At 45.5% G+C, this 24,844-nt stretch overlaps 1 protein-coding gene across 1 annotated transcript in view; it reads right to left on the bottom strand.

Moving 5' to 3' along the window:
- Positions 1-15,791: 15,791 nt before the first annotated feature.
- Positions 15,792-24,844, bottom strand: part of PRSS23 (serine protease 23) — a 28,930-nt gene continuing 19,877 nt past the window's right edge. The window contains exon 2 of the mRNA XM_070944030.1: positions 15,792-17,709. Coding sequence (XP_070800131.1) covers positions 16,578-17,696 — 1,119 coding nt within the window. The 5' untranslated portion in view covers positions 17,697-17,709 and the 3' untranslated portion in view covers positions 15,792-16,577. The remainder of the gene's footprint in view (positions 17,710-24,844) is intronic.

The raw sequence follows: 24,844 nt of genomic DNA on the forward strand, positions 1-24,844 counted from the left end.
TTTTATACAAAGTCAGTTTATTGCCCCCACAAACTGGGTCCTCAATTTACCTACCTTAGAAAGGATGGAAGGCTGAGTCAACCTTGAGCCTGGTGAGATTTGAACTTGCAGTAATTGCAGGCAGCTGATGTTAATAACAGTGCTTTAGTCTGCTGCGCCACCAGGGCTCTTACATAATTTAACGTAATTACATTAAAGATGCTTGCGAAATCTCCCTGAAGCCACAGAAACTTTTTGACAACAAAATTATTTTGTTGGACCTACAGCAGGGGGCAGGGGTGGGCTTCAAAAATTTTAGCAAGGGGTTCTCTGCCCGGTTGCTGGATGGGCGTGGCCATGGTGGGTGTGGCCTAGTTGGCCTACTGCACCACGGCATGGGGGGGTGTGCTTTTGCCCTCCCCAGGTTCCGGAGGCTTTCTTTGAGACTCCAGGAGGGCGAAAACGGCCTCCCCAGGCTCTGGAGGCCCTCTGGAAGCCAGAAACGGGCCCATTTCAGGCCTTCCTGAACTTCGGGTAGGCCCGTTTTTCACCCTAGCCTCCGTGCATGCCCCGCACTTACCTGCATCCAAAACGGGCCGCGTAGGGACTCCTGGGAGGGGCAAGGTGGGGTGGGCAGGGCCAGCCAGGAGTGGAATTTGGGGGTTCTCCGACTCCGAACTGCACGGAATCTTAGCTAGAGGTTCTCCCGAACTCTGCGAACCCCCAGCAGCCCACCCCTGCCCAAGGGTTGGATCCGGCCTGCGAGGTGCTTAGATCTGGCCTGCGGGGCCACCCTGGAAACAGCAAAGGACTGGCCCACAGTGCAGTGCTGGGTTCTAACCAGCATTACTACCGGTTCTCTTTGTGCGTGTGCTTCACGCGCAATCGCCTCTTCGTGCATACGCTTCGCCGCTGTATTAGACTCTTCCATAAATGTCCTTGTTAAAAAAACAACAACCCAGCAACAAGAAACCCATCTTTATTTGAATAATAGGCTAGAAAACCATTTTTGAGAGCCTGACTAAACAGAAACACATTCCTTTAGCCCTGAGTAAATACAGTTGATATTTAAGAACTTTATTTATGTTTTATGTTTTATGTTTTATTAAATTTGTATACCGCCCTACTCCCGAAGGACTCAGGGCGGTGAACAGGCACAGAATAAAATACAGAAATACAAATACAAAAGTTAATTTTATTAATTTTATTAATTATTACTTAATTAATATTAAATATTAAAAATATTTAATATTTAAGATGTTCTTTAAGCAACTCTGTATATCACACTGTGTATCAGACATTAATAAGATTGAGCGGGATTTATTTATTTATTTTATTTTATTTTATTTATGTAATTTGAAGGACTCAGGGCAGCTTACAAGAACGAACAAAACATTACATAAACATTAAAATCAATTTAAAATTAATTAGAATTAATTAAAATTATTTAAAATCACCCCTACGGATTCAGCCCATTTGGTGAAAAAGCCACGTCTTCAATTCGCGGTGGAAGGAGAGGAGGTCAGGGGCTGTCCTGAGGCCGGTGGGCAGCCCATTCCAGAGGGTCGGCACTCCTACAGAGAACGCTCTCCCCCTGGGGGCCGCCAGCCGACATTGTCTGGTTGACAGCACCCTGAGGAGGCCCGCTCTGTGTGAGTGCCCCGGACGATGGGAGGATGGCAGGAGATGATCCTGCAGGTACCCCGGGCCTAAGCCATTTCACGAGAAGAGTCCTCCACTCCTCTGCTCACAATAGAATGTGGCTCTTTCACCCCTCTGCTGCGGCTCCCTGTCACTCAAAATGTCACTCACAGCTGCCAATGTGCGACACTTGCCAGCAAGTGATTTATTGACCTTTTCAACCCCTGGTAGGCCAACCATGGATAAATCCAAGAAAAGAAAAGTTTCAGAAGAAAACAGAACGTTTAATTCAACTACATATGCTAGTTTTGTGGCCGCTCAAGAAATAGTCAAGCACGGGAAGGGTTTTGTGGTTCCCGGTGTTTTCCTTTCTGTGGGAAACAGGTCCAAATGGCTCTTTGAGTGTTTAAGGTTGCAGACTCCTGGCCTAGCCATCTATTGGTGTTCAAAAATTTCAGGATTCAATCACAGTGCAATCATCTCTAGGTTTATTTGGGAGAAATCCAATGAAGTTCAGTTGAGGTTTTTTCTCTTCAAAACATGGAACATAGAACAATAGGGTTGGGAAGGATCTTGGACATCTTCTAGTCCAGTGATGGCTAACCTTTTTGCCATCGCGTGCCAGGAGAGGGGGGGCGGGGGGGAGGGTCGCGCATGCACGTGCCCACGTGCATGCGCACGCAACCCCACCCACCCCCGCTCCTGGCACATGATGGCCTGGTAGGCCCATTTTTCTTTCTTACCTGATTCCAGATCCTTTCTATGGATCTGGGAAGGTCGAAAACAGCCTTTCCCACTCCCTTGGAGGCCCTACGGAGGCTGAAAGGGCCCATTCCCAACTCTCGGTGGGACAGGAAGTGATGTTTTTTGCTGTCCCCAGCCTCCAGAACCTCTCTAGGAGTCTCTAGGAGCCTCTCTAGGAGTCTGTAGGAGCCTCTCTAGGAGTCTCTGGAGGCTGGGGACAGAAAAAAACGTCACTTCCTGTCCCACCGGGAGTTGGGAAATGGGCCCTTTCAGCCTCCGTAGGGCCTCCGAGGGAGTGGGAAAGGCTGTTTTCGCCCTTCCCAGATCCATAGAAAGGATCTGGAGCCAGGTAAGAAAGAAAAACGGACCTTCCCCACCTCCCCCAGGCCCTCCAGAGGCAGGAAACAGCCTGTTTCCCTACTTCTGGTGGGCCCAGAAGGCCCGAAAATCAGCTGTCCGGTGCGCATGCGCCCCAGAGCTGAGCTGGCATGCCCGCTAATATGGCTCCGCGTGCCACCTGTGGAACGCGTACTATAGGTTCGCCATCACGGTTCTAGTCCAACACCCTGCTCAAAGCAGGAGACACCCCCCCATATCATTCTGGACAAATGACTGTCCAGTCTCTTCTTGAAAACCTCCAGTGATGGAACACCTGGAGGATAAGCATAGAACGAAGAGGTCAGTTGCAAAAGTGGGTTGTACATATTTTTACCACTGATTCGCTTTGCGCATATGCGCACCTTCCACGCATGCACCCAGCCTCAAAAACATGGTTAAATAGGCCAGCATAGAGCCGGTGCAGATGGGCCGGTTCACCCGCAATTGCCGCTACTGATTCACCCGAACCGGCTGAATTACCACCAATGGTCACATTGCTACCCAGCCGTGTTGGTAGTTCGTTTTACATCCATTGTCCTCTTTCATGTTTCTTGTGATTCCCATTTTGGAAACTTCTCCATATTTGGGATGGCTGAAGTATCTAGGGATTGTTCTCAAGCTAGAAGCTGACGGGCTGCCAACTTTGAATGTCAACATTGTGGCTTTTGCTGTGCTCTCCTTTATGAAGAACCGATTGTCTCCAATCGTGGTTATCTGAAACAGCGCAGTTACACTGAAAAGTTGGCAGTGAGCCAGACAATTAATGGAGAGAGGAAGATAACAGTCGGACTTCCTTGTTTGTGTGTTTCTGCAACACTTGGCAGAACAATAAAGAGCCCCCCAGCTGAAATCTTTCCTTTAGGAAAAGCAAAAGAAGTGTTCACATTCATTAAATGAGCATTATTCATACTATAGGTAGTCCTTGGCTTACAAGTGAAGGGCCATTTGCTGTACAAATGCAAGGTTATGGCATAAACTAAGAAGGAAGGGAGGAGATGGGAAGGAAGGGTATTTTCAAGACTTACATAACAGAGATAAAGGAAAAGGGAGTGGAGACAGATGAGAAATATGGGAAATCTGTAATACTTTAGAAAACAAGACTGTCAGGCACTTCACACAAGACTGGGGTTACCACAAAGAAGAGGGAGTCAAGCTATTCCCCAAAGCACCTGAGGGCAGGACAAGATGCAATGGGTGGAAACTCATCAAGGAGAGAAGCAACCTTAGAACTAAGGAGAAATTTCCTGACACTTAGAACAATTAACCAGTGGAACAACTTGCCTCCAGAGGTTGTGAATGTTTCAACACTGGAAGTGTTTAAGAAGAGGCTGGATAACCATTTGTCTGAAGGGGAGTAGGGTTTCCTGCCTAAACAGGGGGTTGGACTAGAAGTCCTCCAAGGTCCCTTCCAATTCTTCTATTCTATTCTATTCTATTCTATTCTATTCTATTCTATTCTATTCTATTCTATTCTATTCTATTCTATTCTAAACAGAGTCAAATTAGTATAGGCAAAGTGACAATTTCATTCCAAAACGCTGAAACAGTTTGAGAACAATGGCTCAGCCCTGACAGGCATGGAGGCTGTGAGGGGATGAATAAAAAGATCTTTCAAAGTGGGTTGTCCCAAAAATGCTTTTTTTCAAGAGGACTTTCTTGGTTTTTCTTTGAAGACGTTTCACTTCTCATCCAAGAAGCTTCTTCAGCTTTGACTGGATGGGTAATCAACCCCCTATCTATCCTGTCAGAGATGAAAAATCTTCTGTTCTGTTCTGTTCTGTTCTGTTCTGTTCTGTTCTGTTCCGTTCCGTTCCGTTCCGTTCCGCTCCGCTCCGCTCCACTCCACTCCACTCCACTCTATTCTATTCTACTCTACTCTACTCTACTCTGTTCTATTCTATTCTATTAAGACATATTGCTAAAATAAGGAATACAGCTAAGACACAGCCAATAGAAGACTTGCTAAAAATCTTCTAGGATGCCTGTTAGTTAACTTTTAGAAATTGGGTTGAAATAGAGCCAATAGAATACTTGTTAGATAACTTTTGAAGTGTTTATTAGTTGGAATTTAGAAATGGAGATGGCATGTGGCCAATAAAGGACCCTTTAGATAATTTTCAGAATGCCTATTAGACGATGTTTGTTTATTCCGCCTTGAAAAACTGCATAAAAGCTTGTTGAGTCCTTTGTTCTGGGGTCCTGGCATTTTGCTGGCTGGGCCCCCTTTCGCTGAAGCGTTTCAATAAGAGGAAACAAAACCTGCACCTCGTGTTTGGTGCTCTTCATCATCTTTGGCACCGGGTTCAGACCCGAACTGGAGACAACACAAGCATTCGTCCAGCAACCACTCAAAGCCACAACGACACTGAAAAAAGTGACCCCCTGATCACCTTGGACTTCAGTTCATAGCAACACAGATTGTTTTTATTTAGAATTATTGGTCATGCTGTTTGGGGGTTGATATTATTTTATTTATTGATTGATTTGATTTGATTTATATACCGCCCTACTCCCGAAGGACTCAGGGCGGTGAACAGCCAAACGATAAAATACATAAATACAAAATTTAAAAACAGAATAAAACCGAATTAAACAATTTGGCCCAGACAGATTTAAAACACCCCAATCATTTAAAAACAGGTTAAAATTTTCATATTAAAAAGAAAAAGGGAAAAGATTAGGTCAGGCCCGCCTGGTGGAATAAAAAGGTCTTGAGAGCACGGCGGAAGGTGCGCAGATCCGGTATCCTCCGTATCTCTGGGGGGAGCTCATTCCAGATAGTAGGTGCCCCCACAGAGAAGGCTCTTCCCTTAGGAGCCGCCAGTTGACATTGTTTGGCCGACGCCACCTGGAGGGAGGCTATTGGTGCTATTGAGTTGTTTTTCCTCCTACCAACCACAAAGGTAGATTTTCTCCATGACAATCTATCACTAAACTAATCTTTCTAATTCTAGCCAACTGATTTTATGACCAGAAGGCCCCAGTCAGAAAGCAAATGCCATGGTCGTAATGCAAATGGGACGGTCATTAAGCAAACCCATTGTTTGCTATGTGGTGTAAATTGAGGTTCTACCTGTACTCAATTGCATTAATGCCAGTGGTGGGTTTCAAAACTTTTTACTACTGGTTCTGTGGGTGTGGCTAGGTGGGTGTGGCATGGCTTGGTGGGCGTGGCAGGGAGGCCTCACTTCCCCGCCGCCTTGAAAGAAGCGGTGGTGAGGTCTCTCCTCAAGAAGCCGTCCCTGGATCCGGCAATATTGGCCAACTATCGTCCTGTCTCCAACCTTCGCTTCCTGGCGAAGGTTGTTGAGAGTGTGGTCGCGCGACAGTTTCCACAATTCTTGGAGGAAACATCCTATCTAGATCCGTTCCAGTCGGGTTTCAGGCCTGGACACAGCACGGAAACGGCATTGGTCGCGTTGGTTGATGATCTCTGGAGGGCTCGGGACAGGGGTTGTTCCTCTGTTCTGGTCCTGTTAGACCTCTCAGCGGCTTTTGATACCATCGACCATGGTATCATGCTGCACCGGTTGGAAGAGTTGGGGATGGGGGGCACCGTATTACGGTGGTTCTCCTCCTTTCTCTCCGACCAGTCGCAGTTCGTGTTGGCAGGGGGGCAGAGGTCGACCTCAAGGCCTCTTATATGTGGAGTGCCTCAGGGGTCGGTCCTCTCGCCCCTCCTGTTCAACATTTATGTGAAGCCGCTGGGCGAGATCATCCGTGGCTTTGGGGTGAGATACCATCAGTACGCTGATGACACCCAGCTGTACATCTCCACCCCAGGCCACCCCAACGATGCCCTTGAAGTGATGTCCCAGTGCCTGGAGGCTGTGCGGATCTGGATGGGGAGGAACAGGCTCAGGCTCAACCCTTCCAAGACTGAGTGGCTGTGGCTCCCGGCATCCCGATATAGTCAGTTGACTCCATCACTGACTATTGGGGGCGAGTCGTTGGCCCCCACAGAGAGGGCTCGCAATCTGGGAGTCCTCCTGGATAGGCAGCTGTCCTTGGAGGAACATCTGACGGCTGTAACCAGGGGGACCTTTTGTCAGGTTCACCTGATCCGCCAGTTGCGGCCCTTTCTTGATCGGGATTCCCTGTGCACAGTCACTCATGCCCTCGTCACCTCTCGCCTTGACTACTGCAACGCTCTCTACATGGGGCTCCCCTTGAGGAGCACCCGGAGGCTCCAACTGGTCCAGAATGCAGCAGCGCGGGTAGTGACAGGAGCAGCCTGGCGCTCCCATGTAACACCGCTCCTGCGCGAGCTGCACTGGCTCCCAGTGGTCTTCCGGGTGCGCTTCAAGGTGTTGGTTATCACCTTTAAAGCGCTCCATGGCATAGGACCTAGTTATCTTCGAGACCGCCTGCTGCCACCGACGATCTCCCATCGACCTGTGCGCTCCCACAGAGAGGGCCTCCTCGGGGTGCCATCAGCCAAACAGTGCAGGCTGGTGACCCCCAGGGGGAGGGCCTTCTCTGTGGGGGCACCTACCCTCTGGAATCAACTGCCTCCAGAGATAAGGAGAATCCAAGACCTCGGTGCCTTCCACCGTGCCCTTAAAACCTTCCTTTTCCAGCAAGCCGGGCTGGCCTAATTTTTTAAGTGTTTTTAAGTGTTTTGTTTATTGTTTTTAATTAATGGGGCCAAATTTATATAGGTATATTTTAACTGTATTTTAATATTTGTACTTGATGTTTTTACTTGGCTGTTCACCGCCCTGAGTCCTCAGGGAGAAGGGCGGTATACAAATTCAAAATAAAAAAAAAAAAAAAAATCTCCATTCCCACTCCAATCCAGTGGAAGGTTACTGCAAAATCCCCATTTCCTCCCGATCAGCTGAGACTTGGGAGGCAGAGAATAGATGGGGGCGGGGCCAGTCAGAATTTTTACTACCAGTTCTCCGAACGACTCAAAATTTCCGCTACCGGTTCTCAAGAACTGGTCAGAACCTGCTGAAACCCACCTCTGATTAAAGCCATTTCTGACTTGCAGAGTTCATCGCCATGCAACTCAGGGCCATGAAATCAGGGATCAGTGGGACGGATCCACTGGTGGGATTCAAATTTTTCTACTACCAGTTCTGTGGGCGTGGCTTGGTAGGCGTGGCTTGGTGGGGCGGCACCTTGCTGTGAGTGACATCGAGTTGGCCACGCCCACTCAGTCACATGACGGATCCATGCTTGAGCAGAGGGGTGGACTAGAAGACCTCCAAGGTCCCTTCCAACTCTGTTACTCTGGGTTCTCTGTTCTATGAAACATCTGCTTCGGATTCGGAAAGAGAGGTCGGGTAGACACATGGGAAGGGGAGAAATGCTTGCTAGTAAATAGTTGGACCAGGGTCTGACTCTGATTACCACTGACTGGCTAAGTCCTTATTAAATAGTAGTATGCTGATTCCAAGCAAGCTGGAAAGCAAAACATCTCAAATTCATGTAATCTGCAACAGTCCTTAGCATGCTGGCTTCCAGAACTGTTATTAACCGCTGAATGAAAAGGAAGATATGTGTTTATGAAAACCAAAATTTTCAATAGATTTTAGATTATATCCTTTTCAACAAGAAATAATATTGTAAGAAATGAGATTCTTGCGTTTACAGCATGTGGCAGGAGATGCAGGGAAATTAATGTTTCCCGCCAGCGTTTCTCAACCACAGAGACTTTAAGATGTTTGGACTTCAAGTCCCAGAATTTCCAAGAAATGAAATGCTGGCTGGCTGGGGAATTCTGGGAATTCTAGAAGATGAAAGCCATTCCTCTTACAGCTGCTAGTGTTGTGAACCACTACGTTAAGCTAATATATCAAAAATAAGGGAAGGAAGGATTCAAGGAAGGAGGAAAAGAGGAAGGGAGAAAGTGAGAAAAGAGGAAGAAGGGGGGAACTGAGGGAGGGAAAGAAGGGGAGGGAGGGAGGGAGGAGAGAGAGGGGGAGAGAGGGAAAGAAGGGGGAGGGAGGGAAGGAAGGAAGGAAGGAGAGGGGGAAAGAAGGGAGAGGAAGGGAGGGAAGGAAAGAAGGAAGGAAGGAGAAGGGGAGGGAGGGAGAAAGTGAGAAAGGAAGAAGGAAGGAAGGAAAGAAAGAGGGAGGGGAAGAAGGGGAAGGGAGGGGAGGGAAGGAAGGAGGGAGGGAGGGAGAAAGGAAGAAGGGAGAAAGTGAGGGAGGGAAAGAAGGGGAGGGAAGGAGGAAAAAAGGAGAGAGAGAGGGAGAGAGGGAAAAGTAGGAGGGAGGGAAGGAAAGAAGGAAAAAAGGAAGGAGAAGGGAAGGGAGGGAGGATGGAAAGAAGAAGGGAACAATTGAGAAAGGAGGGAAGGAAGGAGAGAGGAGGAAGAAAGGGGAGGGGGGAGGGAAGGAATAAAAAAAGGAAGGAAGGAGAAGGGGAGGGAGGGAGAAAGTGAGAGGAAGAAGGAAATGAAGGAAGGAAAGAAGGAGAGAGGGAGAAGAAGAAGGGGGAGGAAAGGAAGAAAGGAGGGAGGGAGAAAGGAAGAAGGGAGGGAGAGAGAACGGAAGAAGGAAGGGAGCAATTGAGAAAGGAGAGAAGGAAGGAGGGAGGAAGGAAGGAAGGAAACCATAAAAAAGAATGATCCTAATCATCAAAGAAAGGTGAATGAGAGAAAACTAATGACCATTTAAAGTCATTGTATATAAATACATTACAATAAAATACATTCCTTAACCAGATATCTTTATCAGGAGCTGATAAATGCTGAAGTGCCCCAAGAATAGACGAGTTCAAAAGGCTGGAGTTCAAAAGGCTGGGATAGAGAAGCTTAAGATAAGATTAATCAGGAAAGATTTTGGAGGTCAAGTGTTTTTCCCCCCTGCCTTTGTAAAAAAAAAATCCTAATCACTTTATCTAACCAACGGAAGAGCTTTGCTAAGAAGCCTTGAGGCCAGATGGGAAATATGTCTAAACCAGAAGATAAAAGAGTTGAATACATGTATAGTTCAAATTAGGTTTAGCTGCATGTTGAGCTGCACACAGACTAAAGTGTATTGAGGACAGAACAAGCGATGAGGGACAAAAATGTGGGTTATTATTATTATTATTATTATTATTATTATTATTATTATTATTATTATTAATTTAATTTGTATACCGCCTTTCTCCCAAAGGGACTCAGGGCGGTGAACAGCCAAAAATTAAAATACATACAATACAAAAGTTAAGATAATTAAAAGAGATTAAATCAATCGGCCACCCAATTTAAAACCCCAAGTCTATAAAATTTAAAAATTCCCATTAAAAAAACCATTTAGGCTAGGCCGGCTTGCTGGAATAAATAAGTCTTCAGGGCCTTACGGAAGGTCCGGAGGTCCGGGATCAGTCGTATTCCAGGAGGTAGCTCATTCCACAGGGCGGGTGTCCCCACAGAGAAGGCTCTGTGAAGGCCCCACAGAGAAGGCCCCACAGAGAAGGCTCTCCCCCTGGTTGTTTGCACTGAGTGCAAACTTAATTAGTTTGCACTTAAAATTAATTAGTGTGAAATGTTCAAACCATGAAAACCTAACTCTCGTTTGAAATTTGCACTTTTCCAAATTCTAGCACAGTCTGCCCTTTGATGATAATCCTATTTATGTAAAAAGGGCATATGTTCTTGAAGATAATGCATTGTATGCAAGGAAAGTATTGACCCTCCCATGCTCCCTCACACCCCTGTGCATGCACATGTGACCCCCGTACTCCCCCCAACCCTCCGCGTCTGCACACATGACCCCCCTGCCCCCTGTTTTGGGCCTAGTAGGCCATTCTGCAGCCTCCTGGGCCCAAAAATGGGCACGCCACACACCCCGTGCTCCCCCTGCTCCCCCACGCATGCGTCTGTGACCCCCTGCGCATGCATGCGTGTCTCCCACGTGTGCCCTGCCCCCCCCCCGTGCATCCCAAAAAACAGCTGGCTAGTGGGCGGCACACGCATATGCATGGTGGAGCTGAGCTGGGTGATGGCAAGTATGCCCTCAGAAAGGGCTCTGCATGCCAGCTGTGGCACATGTGCCATACATTCGCCATCATGGAACTATAGCAACTTTATGACCTGTGGACTTCAACTCCCAGAATTCCTGAGTCTGCATGTCCAGGAAGCCAGGAATTCTGGGAGTTGAAGTCCATAGGTCGTTGAGTTGTCATAGTTCCCCTCTGCTGAGTTAGATGAATATTGTATGTTGTTCCTAGTAATCCTCCTTCTTTATGACACAAAACCTCAGATTTTCCTTAGGTCTCTACGGAAATGTGAACATCGTCCTTGTGCCGATTCCCTTGCTGTCAGTCTTCCTTATGTTTCCCCACTCCTCAAATGCTTCCCTTCTCAAGCACAGCCTGAGTGTTTCCCCGCAACGGCGGAGAAGAATTTCAAGTATGTCGTGTTTGCTGGCCAGTAAAATTCAAGCTGGACAATTTCCAAGCACCTCTGGAACAATAAATAGAGGCATTATGAATTCACATTATTATAATAAGGGGATTGGAAGTGGGGAATTTCTGATCTTACAGCTGATGGCCTGTCCTTCTCTTGGCAAAGCCCGGTCTTCTTGGGAAGGATAACCTACTTTGCACGTTCAAAAGCCAACAAATAGAGGTGAAAAGTTCATGGAAAGGTGCAAGGAAGAAAAAAAAATGAGAAAGCTTAGGTTCTTTTTAGGGAAAAAACAGTGAATTGTGGGAAATGAATGGAGCCATATGAAATTAGACACAGCCCGGAGAAAGTGGGCAATGAGAAAGTTTTCATCTCCCCAAACACTAGAACCAGTGAATCTGACGAAATAGTCTGTTTCCCCCAAAATAAGACATCCCCTGATAATAAGCCCAATTGGGCTTTTGAGTGTATGGCAATAAGGCCAAAAGCTTATTTCAGGGTTCAAAAAAATATAAGACAGGGTCTTATTTTCGGGGAAACACGGTATTAATGTTGAGAAGTTTACACAACCCGTGCCCTATCAGATCATCATTTCGCAGGTATTTCCTTACCTAGACAGAGAAGCAGAATGACCAAAAAAAACAGTTGGATTAGAAGCGATGTCTGATTTCCTGCCGGCTTCCCCATTGACTTTCTTTGTGGGAATACAGTAGAGAGCATCAGGAAACTAACTAACTTCTTTCCTTCCTTCCTCCCCTCCCCTCCCTTCCCCTGCTCTCCCCTCCCATTCCATTCCCTTCCCAAGTGGCTGCTGCTGGGTGTGGAAGGAGCAAGGGATTGTGAGATTGGCTGGGAAACTGTCACAGAATTTTGAAAATGGAGATCATGAGCAGCCACAGTAATCCCTGAAGCAGCCACAATTCCCCAAATTTCTTTACCTCCGGAATCACGGGTCCCCGGTTTTGTACACATCCTATAGGTTAGATCACTTGAGGTACCTTGGTTCAAAAATTATTGCTCTTTGATGTACCATTTTGCCCAGTTGAAGGTCACAAAAGAATTTGGCAGTATATAGATAAAAGAAGGCACTTCTTCGCAAAATGCATCACTAAATGATATCATGCATTCCCACAAGATCTGGTGATGATGGCCACTAGTTTGGTTGCCTTTGAAAGAGTTTTGGACAAATGAAGACAAAGTGATAGAGCAGGGATCCCCAAACCAGTACCAGTCTGTCATCCGTTGGGAACGAGGCAGGGGTGGGATTCAGAAATTTTAGCAACCGGTTCTCTGACCGGTTGCTGAATGGGTGTGGCCATGGTGGGCGTGTAAAATCGGCCTCCTGTGCCACCGGGGGGGGGGGGTTGCCCTCCCCAGACTCCGGAGGCTTTCCTCAAGCTTCCAGGAGGGTGAAAACGGCCTCCCCTGGCTAGGGAGCCCCTCTGGAGGCCGGAAACAGGCCTGTTTTCGGAATTCCAGTACTTTCTGTAGGCCTGTTTTTCACCCTCCTCAGGCTCCAGAGGCTTTCCTAGGACCTCTGGGAAGGCGAAAATGGCCTCCCCTGGGCTCTGGAGGCCCTCCGGAGGCTGGAAATGAGCCCATTTCTGGACTTCCGGAACTTCCGGTAGGCCCATTTTTCACCCTCCCAGAGCCTCCACACAGGCCCTGCAGTTACCTGGCATTCAAAACGGGCTGGGTGGAGACTCCTGGGCGGGGCGGGGTAGGCGGGGTCAGTCAGTCCTTGCAACAACCAGTTCGGCGAACCAGATTAAAATTAACATCCGGTTCACCCAAACCGGTCCGAACCAGCTGAATCCCACCTCCTGGACCAGGCTATGCAAGCGGCAGGTGAGCACACAAAGTTCCACTTGGGCATGTGTGGGATTGGGTTGTGTGTGCAAAACAATCCCCTCCCTCTCCTGCCGCTGCCACCACTACCCATGGCTGCTGTCTCTGCCAATCTATAGAACCGGAAAGGTTAGGGACCGTTGTTATAGTGGGCTACCTACCTTGAAGACCCAATGTTACCTCTAGGTTGTCTAGATCGGCCTTGCTTTGATCTAGCCGGGTTGTCCTTATCTCCTCAACTTTTCTCACAAGAAGAAAATGAGGAAGCAAACCAGGACACACAACAAGAAACAGACGAGGTGTTAAACACGTGCTGTATTTGAACATCCTTACAAAATGAGTAGAATTACAATGCATGTTTCCATTTCTAGCGAAGGTTTATAAATATTTACAAGAAGATCCTATGTAGGCCGAGGTGTCTTCGACCGTTTGTGTCACGTTTCAAAGCAGGAGGGCTTCAGGGGAACCGCTCAATACATTTCTAAATGCTTAGAAATAAAAGAAAAAGATTTCATAAAATACAGAGAGGCGTACTGTGGGTATTAAAGTGTTCCATTTTAAGGGTATTAAGAATGTCCCGTTCTAATGCAGTACAGGTAGTCCTTGACTTACAACAGCTCATTTAGTGATTGTTCAAAGTTGCAACGGCACTGAAAAAAGCGACTTATGACCGTTTTTTTACACTTATAACAGCATCCCCCATTTGAGCATGTAATCAAATATGTGTTTCAATACTGTATTGGATTTATTGCTGACATGACCTTTGAAGAAAGCTAATGCACATCAATGGTGGGTTTCAAATTTTTTTACTACCGGTTCTGTGGGTGTGGCTTGGTGGGTGTGGCATGGCTTCATGGGCATGGCAAGGGAAGGATACTGTAAAATCTCCATTCCCACCCCAATCCAGAGGAAGGTTACCGCAAAATCCCCATTTCCTCCTGATCAGCTGGGGCTTGGGAAGCAGAGAATAGATGGGGGCGGGGCCAGTCAGAATTTTTACTCCCGGTTCTCCAAACTACTCAAAATTTCCACTACTGGTTCTCTAGAACTGGTCAGAACCTGCTGAAACCCACCTCTGATGCACATCCAGAGCTCATATTTTGATAGGCCCTTAAAAAAGAAAGCAGAGAAAGTAATGGCACTCTACCTTAAAACATGTATTCAGGGTTCACTCAATTTGGTCAAAGGTTTGTATTTTGTTGACCACTTCTTGTAAAAGAGTACCAGCCTAAGTTCCTCTTGTCTTTTGCTTTTCAAGCACTTTTGGTGTCCCATTTCTACCTCTCATTGATTCTTATTGGGAATTGAAGAATGGAGGAGGAGCGGGGGAGGAGGACTGTGGGAAATCACCAACCACAGAGGAAGGAGAAATGGTGAGAGAAGGAGAAGGAGAAGGAGAAGGAGAAGGAGAAGGAGAAGGAGAAGGAGAAGGAGAAGGAGAAGGAGAAGGAGAAGGACCACTGTGGAAAATCTCCAACCACAGAGGAAGGAGAAATGGTGAGAGAAGGAGAAGGAGAAGGAGAAGGAGAAGGAGAAGGAGAAGGAGAAGCATCACTGTGGAAAATCTCCAACCACAGAGGAAGGAGAAATGGTGAGAGGAGGAGGAGGAGAAGGAGGAGGGGGAGAGGGAGAAGGAGAAGGAGAAGGAGAAGGAGAAGGAGAAGGAGAAGGAGAAGGAGAAGCACCACTGTGGAAAATCTCCAACCACAGACGAAGGAGAAATGGTGAGAGGAGGAGGAGAAGGAGAAGGAGAAGGAGAAGGAGAAGGGGAAGCACCACTATGGAAAATCTCCAACCACAGAGGAAGGAGAAATGGTGAGAGGAGGAGGAGGAGGGGGGAGGGGGAGAGGGAGAGGGAGAGGGAGAGGGAGAAGGAAAAGGAGAAGGAGGAGGAGAAGGAGAAGGAGAAGCACCACTGTGGAAAATCTCCAACCACAGAGGAAGGAGAAATGGTGAGAGGAGGAGGAGGAGGAGGGGGAGGGGGAGAGGGAGAGGGAGAGGGAGAAGGAAAAGGAGAAGGAGGAGGAGAAGGAGAAGGAGAAGCACCACTGTGGAAAATCTCCAACCACAGAGGAAGGAGAAATGGTGAGAGGAGGAGGAGGAGGGGGGAGGGGGAGAGGGAGAGGGAGAGGGAGAGGGAGAGGGAGAAGGAAAAGGAGAAGGAGGAGGAGAAGGAGAAGGAGAAGCACCACTGTGGAAAATCTCCAACCACAGAGGAAGGAGAAATGGTGAGAGGAGGAGGAGGGGGGGAGGGGGAGAGGGAGAGGGAGAGGGAGAAGGAAAAGGAGAAGGAGGAGGAGAAGGAGAAGGAGAAGCACCACTGTGGAAAATCTCCAACCACAGAGGAAGGAGAAATGGTGAGAGGAGGAGGAGGAGGGGGGAGGGGGAGAGGGAGAGGGAGAGGGAGAAGGAAAAGGAGAAGGAGGAGGAGAAGGAGAAGGAGAAGCACCACTGTGGAAAATCTCCAACCACAGAGGAAGGAGAAATGGTGAGAGGAGGAGGAGGGGGAGGGGGAGAGGGAGAGGGAGAAGGAGAAGGAGAAGGAGAAGGAGAAGGAGAAGGAGAAGGAGAAGGAGAAGGAGAAGGACCACTGTGGAAAATCTCCAACCACAGAGGAAGGAGAAATGGTGAGAGGAGGGGGAGGGGGAGAGGGAGAGGGAGAAGGAGAAGGAGAAGGACCACTGTGGAAAATCTCCAACCACAGAGGAAGGAGAATGGTGAGAGGAGGAGGAGGAGGGGGGAGAGGGAGAGGGAGAGGGAGAGGGAGAAGGAGAAGGAGAAGGAGGAGGAGAAGGAGAAGGAGAAGCACCACTGTGGAAAATCTCCAACCACAGAGGAAGGAGAAATGGTGAGAAGAGGAGGAGGGGGAGGGGGGGAGAGGGAGAGGGAGAGGGAGAAGGAGAAGGAGAAGGAGAAGGACCACTGTGGAAAATCTCCAACCACAGAGGAAGGAGAAATGGTGAGAGGAGGAGGAGGGGGAGGGGGGAGAGGGAGAGGGAGAGGGAGAAGGAGAAAGAGAAGGAGAAGGAGAAGCGCCACTGTGGAAAATCTCCAACCACAGAGGAAGTGGGAATGGTGAAAAGTGTGTCATGACATCCCAAAGTAAATTAATGCCTTATAAACTAATAACTGATGATAAAACACACATCCAGAAGCGCAGAGCTTGCACTGTGATGTCACAATCCTCTATTTGCTATTTTGGCATCACTGGATTTAAGAACAGATGCCCGTGTCTCTGTCCAGTTATCTTCCTATCAGATTTAACTAATCCTGCGCTACATGAATGATGTAAGAGCCAGCCAATCAGCATCCCCGTTGGCGAATGACGGCCCATCCTAAAAGAGGGTGCAAAAGGGAGATACAGATACTTTGCTTCAGCCCCAACCCTTTTACCTCAAGCTATTGCTTATCCTAAGGCACAAACTATGCAGAAATCCAGGATCTGTGTTATGGCATGGACACTGTGCTTATTGCCAAACACTAACACTGGTTGAGCTCTTGGTCAACTCCTGCAGCCTGGCATTTCTAAAAACAGAACTGTGCCCACAGAACAGTTAAGCGTATGCTTTCCACCATGCCTCTCCCTTTCCCTGCCCCTCCCCAGCAAGCCGCTGAAGCCCCTCTGGGACATCAATTGGCTCTATCCATCTCTACACTGTTGGTAGTTCCCCGTGATCCAGAAACAAATCTGTGCGTATTTGAGGGGTGTGATACGAACAGCTACATTGAAATCCTGGGGGGATCCATTGGTGTCCACCCACTGGTGCCCAGAGAATATCCCTATAATTTTACGCTCCCATTTGTGATTCTGTCTCTTCCACATCCTCACGTAGACTCCAGAACCGCTGGCCCCAGGCTGGGCGTCGCACTGCTGATACAAGAGATCGTAAGTTTCATCTTTGACATCGCAGAACCGGTAAACCAAGTTTCCAGGCCGATCATTGTCATAGCCCGAGAAGTGAATCCTTCCTTTGGGCAGCTGACGTGCTGCTGGGCTCACTCCGATCTTCATGAACTTTCGCTTATGGGGTTTCTTGAGCTCCAGCAGGGCGTAGTCGTAATCCATGCCAATGTCGTTAGCGTTCCCTTTGATCCATCCTTTAGGAACGTGTGTCCGTTTCACCCGAATCCACTGGAACTTCATTTTCTCAGGCTCAGGGGCACTACTGTTGTTGGTCCTTTTGATGCCATCTTTCGGCTTGGGTCTCAGGAACCCAACCCGTAGCTTCTTGGCTCCCTTGACGTAACTCTTCCCATCATGGATACAATGAGCAGCCGTCAAGACGTGTTTTTCAGCCACTAACGTTCCGGTGCATCCCGTGGACAACTTCACGGAAGTAGAAAATGGGTAATTCAGCAAGAAGTCCTTGCCAAAAATACTAAATCTGGTGTCATAGCCGTAGATTTGCCTCTTTGTCCGCGATCGGCTCCGTTCCCCTGTGCTGGTCCTGCTAACAATGTAGATGCCGACCTCGGTTTCAGTGCGGGATCCATTGGAGTACAGCGTCTCATAGGACAAATAATCTTTTGCTTCTTCGTATGTTGGGAGTGGGGAGCGTTTGTGGCAAGATGGGCCACATGGGGAGACCACTTCCAGTTGGGCTTCTGCGTCAAAGTGTGGTTTGTCCAAAGGGATTGTTAACTGGGGTAGAACGACGGGCACCTTGTAGGTTGGCCAAGTTGGCTTCCCATGAGGATGTGAGGGCACAACTCCTTTTACTATCCATAGGAGTAGGAGAAAACCTGGCAATGCCACCATGATGAGCAAGGATCTGGAGAAAAAGAAAAGAAGTCTTACAATTAATGAATAAAGAATTAACAACTATTCTACTTCGGTCCTGAAGAAATAAAATTTGGGGGGATCAGCAACAGAATAGATCCGTACTGGTTTTCCACTTCAGTTATTACAACCTGGAGCTATGATTTAATAGAATAGGATTCTTTATTGGCCAAGTGTGATTGGACACACAAGGAATTTCTCTTTGGTGCATGTGCTCTCAGTGTACATAAAGAAAAAATAAAATATATTCGTCAAGAATCATATTAATATACGTAAAAGATTTGAATTAAGAGATATATGTATGGGGGTGGAGGAAATGGGTAGATTATGAGTTGAATAAATGCCAAATTAGGATTTATTATATAATTTTACAGCTGAATGTTGCTCTGAAATGTATAGTATAGGGGGGATATAATAATAATGTTAGAAAGAAATGGTCAGCATATGGGGGGGTGTAAAAGGATGGTAAAGTATTATATAATCTGATATCAATTTGGATTTTATTTTGGAGAAGCCATGGGGGGAGGGGAGGGGGAGGGGGGGTTAGGGAGGAGGGGGGGAAAAGGGGGAAAAATCTGTATTTGAAAAACTTTTTCAATTTAAAAAAAAAAAGAATCATAAGGTACAACACTTAGTGATATGACTATCACTAAGATACTAATAAGCAATCAAATCATACTAGGAAACAAACAAAACAATATAAATTGTAAAGATACAAGTAACATGGATATAGCCATAAGTGGGAAGAGATAGATACTAGTAAGGATGAGAATAATAATAATAATACAGTCTTAGTAGTTAATTTGACAGTGTTGAGGGAATTATTTGTTGAGCAGAGTGATGGCGTTCAGGAAAAAACTGTCCTTGTGTCTAGTTGTTCTGGTGTGCAGTGCTCTAGAGCGTCGTTTTGAGGGTAGGAATTGAAATAGTTTATGTCCAGGATGTGAGGGATCTGTAGATATTTTTACAGCCCTCTTTTTGACTCGTGCAGTATACAGGTCCTCAATGGAAGGCAGGTTGGTAGCCATGTTTTTTTCTGCAGTTCTAATGATCCTCTGTAGTCTGTGTCTGTCTTGTTGGGTTGCAGAGCCAAACCAGACAGTTACAGATGTGCAGATGACAGACTCAATAATTCCTCTGTAGAACTGATGAATTAATTTATTTTAGTTTATTTATTTATTTTATTGGATTTCTATACCGCCCTACTCCCGAAGGACTCAGGGCGGTGAACAGCCACAGAATAAAACACATAAATACAAAAGTTTAAAATAGAATAAAAACGAATTAAATAATTTGGCTGAGACAAATTTAAAATGCCCAATAATTTAAAAACAAATTAAAATTTGCATTTAAAAGGGGAGAAGAATTTAGGCCAGGCCAGCTTGATGAAATAAGAAAGTCTTGAGCGCGCGATGGAAGGTGCGCAGATCCGGGATCCTCCGTATCTCCGGGGGGGAGCTCGTTCCAGATCGTAGGTGCCCCCACAGAGAAGGCTCTCCCCCTAGGGGCCGCCAGTCGACATTAATGAATAATGAACTAATAATAATAATGAATAATAATGAATAATGAACTAATGAAGGTAGAGACTTTAAATTCAAGGGCCTGAGGAAGAGAGGATCAAACTCATAATGGATAATCGCTTAAATAGGAGGCAGCAGTGTATGGTGGGACAGGTAACAAATAAAATAAAATAAATAAAAAACACGGATCCAGTTAGATAGTCACTGAAGGGCCCTCTTTGTTCTTAATATTGTAAGAGAGAAATTGCTTGCAATTATATTCAGAACACAGGCAGGGACATTCCTTTGCCAGGATGCTTACTTCAAGGCCTCTCAGTTGTCACAGATAAGAACAGTCTACGTGATTTACACCTTGAGGTTAAAGTGACAGAGATGTCCACTTTGTTGTTTCAACAAAAGATAAAAGATATGCTTCAGTAATCTACAAAAAGAATTATGACTGTTTTGCAAAGAAACTCTGTAATTAGGAAATGTCAACTAAAATTGATAAATGTATATGACCATATGAATTGCTGAGTTAACAGAATCCTTTGTCTAGAAGGGTATAAAACCATTGTACCTAATTCCTGTCTTTGTTCAACGCTTCATGTATAGAGCCTTGAACCTATTGCGCAATATATAAAATCTGTCTCTGATTAATCTAAAAGTTGTGTTTGTCTTATTAAATCCACAACAAGTGTGCTGCATCTCTCAAAGAAGCCAATGCAGTCTCAGGCTGCATCGACAGAGGGGTAGTAAACAATGGATTTGCTTAATGATTACACTGCCGGCTTAACAACCATGGTGTTCACTTTATGACTACAGTCTTCTCTTAACAACTGCTGCTGCAAAAAAAGATCCTAAAATCAGGCATGTGAAGACCTGCTTAACAACCATCACAACTTACAACGGAAACGGTAGACTCGTGTGTCCCTTCCTTCCAGATGCCTCCTACATCAGCTATTAACTAAAAGAATCAGAAACAATTCGAAACAATCCTCTGCAAATGTGTGTGTAGCTTACCCACTGCGGATCATAGCACATTCCAACTCCACCCCACACAGACAAACACACACTCACATACACACTCCCAAGCCACAAAATAGGCTGTAATCAAAGCGAAATTCGAAACTGTAAACCTTTTGGACAAAGCCATGTTATTTCAGCAGATAAATGTAAATGTTTTCTGTAAATTCACAAACAGAAGTTCATCTGAAAGTAACACTCTGTACCATAATAATCCAAGCATATACCACAGGTTGTTTTTTTGCAGAATTCTTGTTCTTCTTGTTCCATTATCTTCTCTATTGGTATCATTATCATTATTATTATTACTTCGATATTATCATTATTACCTGGTTGTTTTCCATGTAGACTTGAGAGCTCCTGCACCGGAGACAAATTCCTTGTATATCTAATCACACTTGGTCTATTCTATTCTATTCTATTCTATTCTATTCTATTCTATTCTATTCTATTCTATTCTATTCTATTCTATTCTATTCTCTCTCCTTTCCTCTATTCTATTCTATTCTATTCTATTCTATTCTATTCTATTCTATTCTATTCTATTCTATTCTATTCTATTCTATTCTATTCTATTCTATTTTCCCATTCTCTCTCCTTTCCTCTATTCTATTCTATTCTATTCTATTCTATTCTATTCTATTCTATTCTATTCTATTCTCTCTCCTTTCCTCTATTCTATTCTATTCTATTCTATTCTATTCTATTCTATTCTATTCTATTCTATTCTATTCTATTCTATTCTCCCATTCTCTCTCCTTTCCTCTATTCTATTCTATTCTATTCTATTCTATTCTCTCTCCTTTCCTCTATTCTATTCTATTCTATTCTATTCTATTCTATTCTATTCTATTCTATTCTATTTTCCCATTCTCTCTCCTTTCCTCTATTCTATTCTATTCTATTCTATTCTATTCTATTCTATTCTATTCTATTCTATTCTCTCTCCTTTCCTCTATTCTATTCTATTCTATTCTATTCTATTCTATTCTATTCTATTCTATTCTATTCTATTCTATTCTATTCTATTTTCCCATTCTCTCTCCTTTCCTCTATTCTATTCTATTCTATTCTATTCTATTCTATTCTATTCTATTCTATTCTATTCTATTCTATTCTATTCTCTCTCCTTTCCTCTATTCTATTCTATTCTATTCTATTCTATTCTATTTTATTCTATTCTATTCTATTCTATTTTCCCATTCTCTCTCCTTTCCTCTATTCTATTCTATTCTCTCTCCTTTCCTCTATTCTATTCTATTCTATTCTATTCTATTCTATTCTATTCTATTCTATTCTATTCTATTCTATTCTATTCTCTCTCCTTTCCTCTATTCTATTCTATTCTATTCTATCCTATTCTATTCTATTCTATTCTATTCTATTCTATTCTGAATCCTATTCTGAATCCTATTCTATTCTATTCTATTCTATTCTATTTTACCATTCTCTCTCCTTTCCTCTATTCTATTCTATTCTATTCTATTCTATTCTATTCTATTCTATTCTATTCTATTCTATTCTATTCTATTCTGAATCCTATTCTATTCTGAATCCTATTCTATTCTATTCTATTCTATTCTATTCTATTCTATTCTATTCTATTCTATTCTATTCTATTCTATTGAAAACAGACCAGTAAATTATTAATATTCAGAAGTCTGAAATGCCTTATGATGCTTAAGGTAATGTTTAAAAAATTTTGCAACCCACCCCTTCCCTTTTAAATTTCCCCCAAACGCACAATTTGAGAACCTCCACATGATTGGGTTGCTCGTTTCCAAGAGGCTGGAAAAACATCGTGAAACTCGAACCCGCTACCCACATTTCTACTCATCATGGTGGGGTGGGGTGGGGGGTGGGAAATCAATGCCACATTATCCAAAGTATTGTGAATACCCAAGAGGAAAGAAAACTGCTCAGTAGCAAAGAACGAAAAAGCATGAAAACAGCAGTATTGAGAGGGAGGGGAAATGAAAATTTAATATGAAAATTAGCCAGGCAGCTAAAGCACCGTAGGCATCCAAATTCCCACCGCAAAGCGGGAGGAAATCTCGCCCACTCCCTGGACAGGCTTATTCAAACAAACCATAGCTATTAGGTGCATCTTATGCATATTTAAACCCAGCTGGGGTTAAATCAATAATAGTTGGAGCGGCTTAGCTTCATTCTTGAAATGCCGCAAATGAATGGAATATACAGCCAGTTTTTAAGAAAGGGTCTCTGGCACTGGGTGAAGAAGGAAAAAAATTCAATGTACTCATTGGAGTGTGGTAAGCAGTGGTGGGTTCCTCCCGGTTCAGTCCGGTTTGGCCGAGCCGGTAGCGGTGACGATATGACGTCACCGAACCGGTTCTCCCCCCCCCCACACCCACGTTATTCTTACCTTTTATTTGGTTCCACCCCCAATCTATTGCTACCTCCTGAGTCCCAGCTGATGACTAGAGGGAAAAAAACTGTTTAAACTCTTGCCCTGGGGCTTCAAAGGGCCGTCCTACAGCTGATCAGTATTAAAAGCAAACTAATGAGTCGGGTCGTAAGTGCGAGGACTGGTCGTAGGTGTGAGGACCTTCCAGAAATGACTCTGACCAGCTAGCCACGCCCACATAGTCACATGACCTCCAAGCCACACCCACAAAATAAGCCACGCCCACAGAACCGGTAGTAAAAAAATTTAGAACCCACCCCTGGTGGTAAGGTGTATCATATTACATATTACATATTAACAGAGTTGGAAGGGACCTTGGAGGTCATCTAGTCCAACCCCCCACCCAAGCAGGAGACCCTACACCATTTCTGACAAATGGCAATCCAATCTCTTCTTGAAAGTCTTCAGCGATGAAGCTCCCACAACTTCTGAAGGCAACTTCTGTTCCATGGGTTGATTGTTCTCACTGTCAGAAAGTTTCTCCTTACTTCCAGTTTCCATCCATTATTCCTTGTCTGGCCTTCACGTACCTTAGAAAATAGCTTGATGCCCTCCTCTCTGTGGCAGCCCCTCAAATATTGGAAGCCTGCTATCATGTCTCCCCTGGTCCTTCTTTTCACTAGACTAGCCATGCCCAGTTCCTGCAACCGTTCTTCATGTTTTAGTCTCTAATTCCCTAATCATGAAATGTAGAATAATAGGGTTGGACGGCACCTTGGAGATCTTCTAGTCCAACACCCTGTTTGAGCAGGAGAGCCTAAACCTCCAGGGATGGAGCCAGAGGTGGTATTCAGCTGGTTCATACCAGTTCGTGTGAACCGTTGGCGGAAATTTGGCCAAGGTCACGGAACTTGAGGACCCAGTTTGTGGGGGCAATAAGCTGACTTTGTATAAATATACAAAGTATGAAGGCTATTGCTTAACGCATTGTAAGTCGCCCTGAGTCTCCAGAGAAGGGTAGCATATAAATGAAATTTTTAAAAAAATGGTAGCGATGGTCGGCTGGCCACGCCCCCAAAGTGGTCCCCCGGTCGCCACTCGGTTACCTCACCCGCCATGTTTGTTGCTGCCATGTTCTGGGGAATGCAAGGATTTATATTCCTTGCAGACAGCTGGTCATTTGTATCCTTTTAGCGGATTGTTGAAGTACTTGGAGGTTTATCTATGTCCTCAGGGGCACCTGAGTGGTGCTCCTGGTTCCTGTAGTCTGCAATTTTTTCTCTGGAAATCCATTCCTACTCCTACACCATTCCAAGGGGGCTCATCCCAAATTCCCTAAACCTCCAAGTGCTTCAACGACCCTCTAAAAGGATGCAAATGACCAGCTGTCTGCAAGGAATATAAATCCTGACATTCCCCATTGTCCTGTCAAAGCAGAAGAAGGTTCTTGGATGCAAAGCGGGGAAAAAAAAAACAAAAAACCCCAAGAACGTCCAGTTGCCTCCTGAAAAAGCACCTTTGGGGTAACCATGACCTGGATGACTGAGAATCTCTACAGACTTTTAACTATACAATTTGGGATGAACACCTTTTGAATGGGGTGGGAGTAGGAATGGATTTTCAGAGGAAAAATTGCAGACTACAGGAACCATTTGCACTACTCAGGTGACCCTGAGGACACAGATAAACCTCCAAGTGTTTCAATGACCCACTAAAAGGATGCAAATGACCAGCTGTCTGCAAGGAGTATAAATCCTTCCATTTCCCCGCTATCCTGTCAGAGCTGAAGAAGCTTCTTGGATGAGAAGTGAAACATCTTTAAAAGAAAAAAAACCCCAAGAAAGTCTAGTTGCCTCCTGAATACTACTGTAACGCTCTCTACATGGGGCTCCCCTTGAGGAGCACCCGGAGGCTCCAACTGGCGCAGAGTGCGGCCGCGCGGGTGGTTATGGGAGCGACGTGGCGCTCCCATGTAACACCTCTCCTGTGCGAGCTGCACTAGCTCCCGGTGGCCTTCCGGGTGCGCTTCAAGGTTTTGGTTACTACCTTTAGAGCGCTCCATGGCTTAGGGCCTGGTTATTTACGGGACCGCTTCCTGCCACAAACGGCCTTCCACCGGCCGGTACGCTCTCACAGAGACTCCTCCAGGTGCCGTTGGCCAAACAATGTCGGCTGGCGGCCCCCAGGGGGAGAGCCTTCTCTGTGGGGGCACCTACTATCTGGAACGAGCTCCC

Source organism: Pituophis catenifer, unplaced genomic scaffold (assembly GCF_029215685.1).
Source record: "Pituophis catenifer annectens isolate HBS135680 unplaced genomic scaffold, rPitCat1.0.hap2 SCAF_4, whole genome shotgun sequence".
Lineage (NCBI taxonomy): Eukaryota > Metazoa > Chordata > Lepidosauria > Squamata > Colubridae > Pituophis > Pituophis catenifer.